The sequence below is a fragment of the Uncinocarpus reesii genome, genomic scaffold (genome assembly GCF_000003515.1).
Source record: "Uncinocarpus reesii 1704 scaffold_12 genomic scaffold, whole genome shotgun sequence".
NCBI classification, from domain to species: Eukaryota; Fungi; Ascomycota; class Eurotiomycetes; order Onygenales; family Onygenaceae; genus Uncinocarpus; species Uncinocarpus reesii.
Genome location: NW_003052489.1, coordinates 1 through 1,495, shown reverse-complemented (window position 1 = coordinate 1,495; position 1,495 = coordinate 1). Strand labels below are relative to the sequence as shown.

Sequence of the window (1,495 nt, the reverse complement as noted above, 5' to 3'; positions counted from 1 at the left end):
GCTGTTTCTTCTTCTGTGGATGCCCGCAATGAGTCTTTCTCATCTGCTGGATCCTCTGTTGTTCGAGCTGCGCTGAGTCGCAATGTTCGTTCCGCCCCTGCCCGCCCCGATGCCCCTCCATCCCGCCAGGTCTCTGTTTCTTCATCTATCGATGCTCGCAATGAGTCTTTCTCATCTGCTGGATCTTCCATTATTCGTGCTGCGATTAGTCGCGATGCGCGTCCCGCTGTCCCTTCCCGTCCTTCCCTTGCCCAACGCGCTGCTGCTTCTCGTGTTGCTTCCAGCAACACACGCCATAACGAGTCATTCTCCTCTGTTGGATCTTCTGTGGTTCGCACTGCGCTTCGCCGCCCTGCCAATTCCACTGATCTCGCCCGTCCTGCCATCCCTGCTCGCTCCGTTGGATCGACCCGTCCTTCCCTTGCTCAACGCGCTGGTTGTCGTCTTGCTTCTCGCAGCAATGCATCATCATCCTCTTCTTCTTCCTCTTCATCTTCTTTGTCTGCTTCGACCTCCACTTCTACTTCTGCTCGATCCGTTGGATCGACTCGTCCTTCCCTTGCTCAACGTGCTGGTTGTCGTCTTGCTTCTCGCAGCAATGCATCATCCTCCTCCTCTTCTTCCTCTTCATCTTCTTTGTCCAGTTCCACTTCTACTTCTTCTTCTGCTCGCTCCAGTTGCGCCACGTCCTTGCGTTCAACGGTTTCAAATCGTTCCAACACATCGACACCATCGGCCCCCGTGTTGAAGAGTGCCATGAAAAAGCCCGGTCGCAGCAAGGTTGAGAAACGAGTTCAGTTCACTGGTGGGAGTATCAAGGTGGTCGACCGATGGATCGTTCCCGGTGTCGACACCTATCGCGATCATACCCCGTCCCTGCTCGGCAAACTTAACGGATGGAGAGTTGCCCCTTTAGCAACCGCAGACAAGGATGGTGAGACCGAAAAGTATACAGAATACTGGTGCAACTCGCTTACGCAATTGCGTTCTCATTCTGGTGCCCCATGTGAACGTAAGTGCGCATTCTCCCAGCTAGGCCGAGTCCAAATTGAACTTGACCGTGCAAACGGTATTTCTGAGGACAACCCAGCTGGTATTCATCAAAAATACGTGTACAATCTCTGGAATCGGCGACGAGAGAAATTGAGATCGCGCGGAGACTGGGTTCTGTGAACCTCTGTTGAAGTCGATTTCCCTTCTGGTTTGTGGGAACGTTTGCGGCTCTTGTCTTTCAGCCTAGCTACACCGTTTAAACACTCTCTGGTATTGATTTTCAGCATTCGGCGTTCGGGGGTGACGGGCACATTCATCCGAAAGTATTTTTGTTTGAGGTAAGTATTCCCTGGCCATGCTATTTCAGAGCGCCAACTAATTGTTTCTTCTTTTCAACCGCGTGCACATTCTCTCTACCATTCAATAAATAATAATGTTTTTTATTATATATTGAATGGTAGAGAGAATGTGCACGCGGCACCAGCAATGTGCCCAAATTATC

The 1,495-nt window shown here is 51.2% G+C and overlaps 1 protein-coding gene across 1 annotated transcript; it reads right to left on the bottom strand.

The window, feature by feature from the left end:
• Window positions 1-563: 563 nt before the first annotated feature.
• On the bottom strand, window positions 564-758 carry UREG_07933 (uncharacterized protein; the record flags this gene model as incomplete). Its single annotated transcript, XM_002582165.1, has 1 exon — window positions 564-758. The coding sequence occupies one exon, from the start codon at window positions 756-758 to the stop codon at window positions 564-566; it is 195 nt and encodes a 64-aa protein (XP_002582211.1).
• Window positions 759-1,495: the final 737 nt, after the last annotated feature.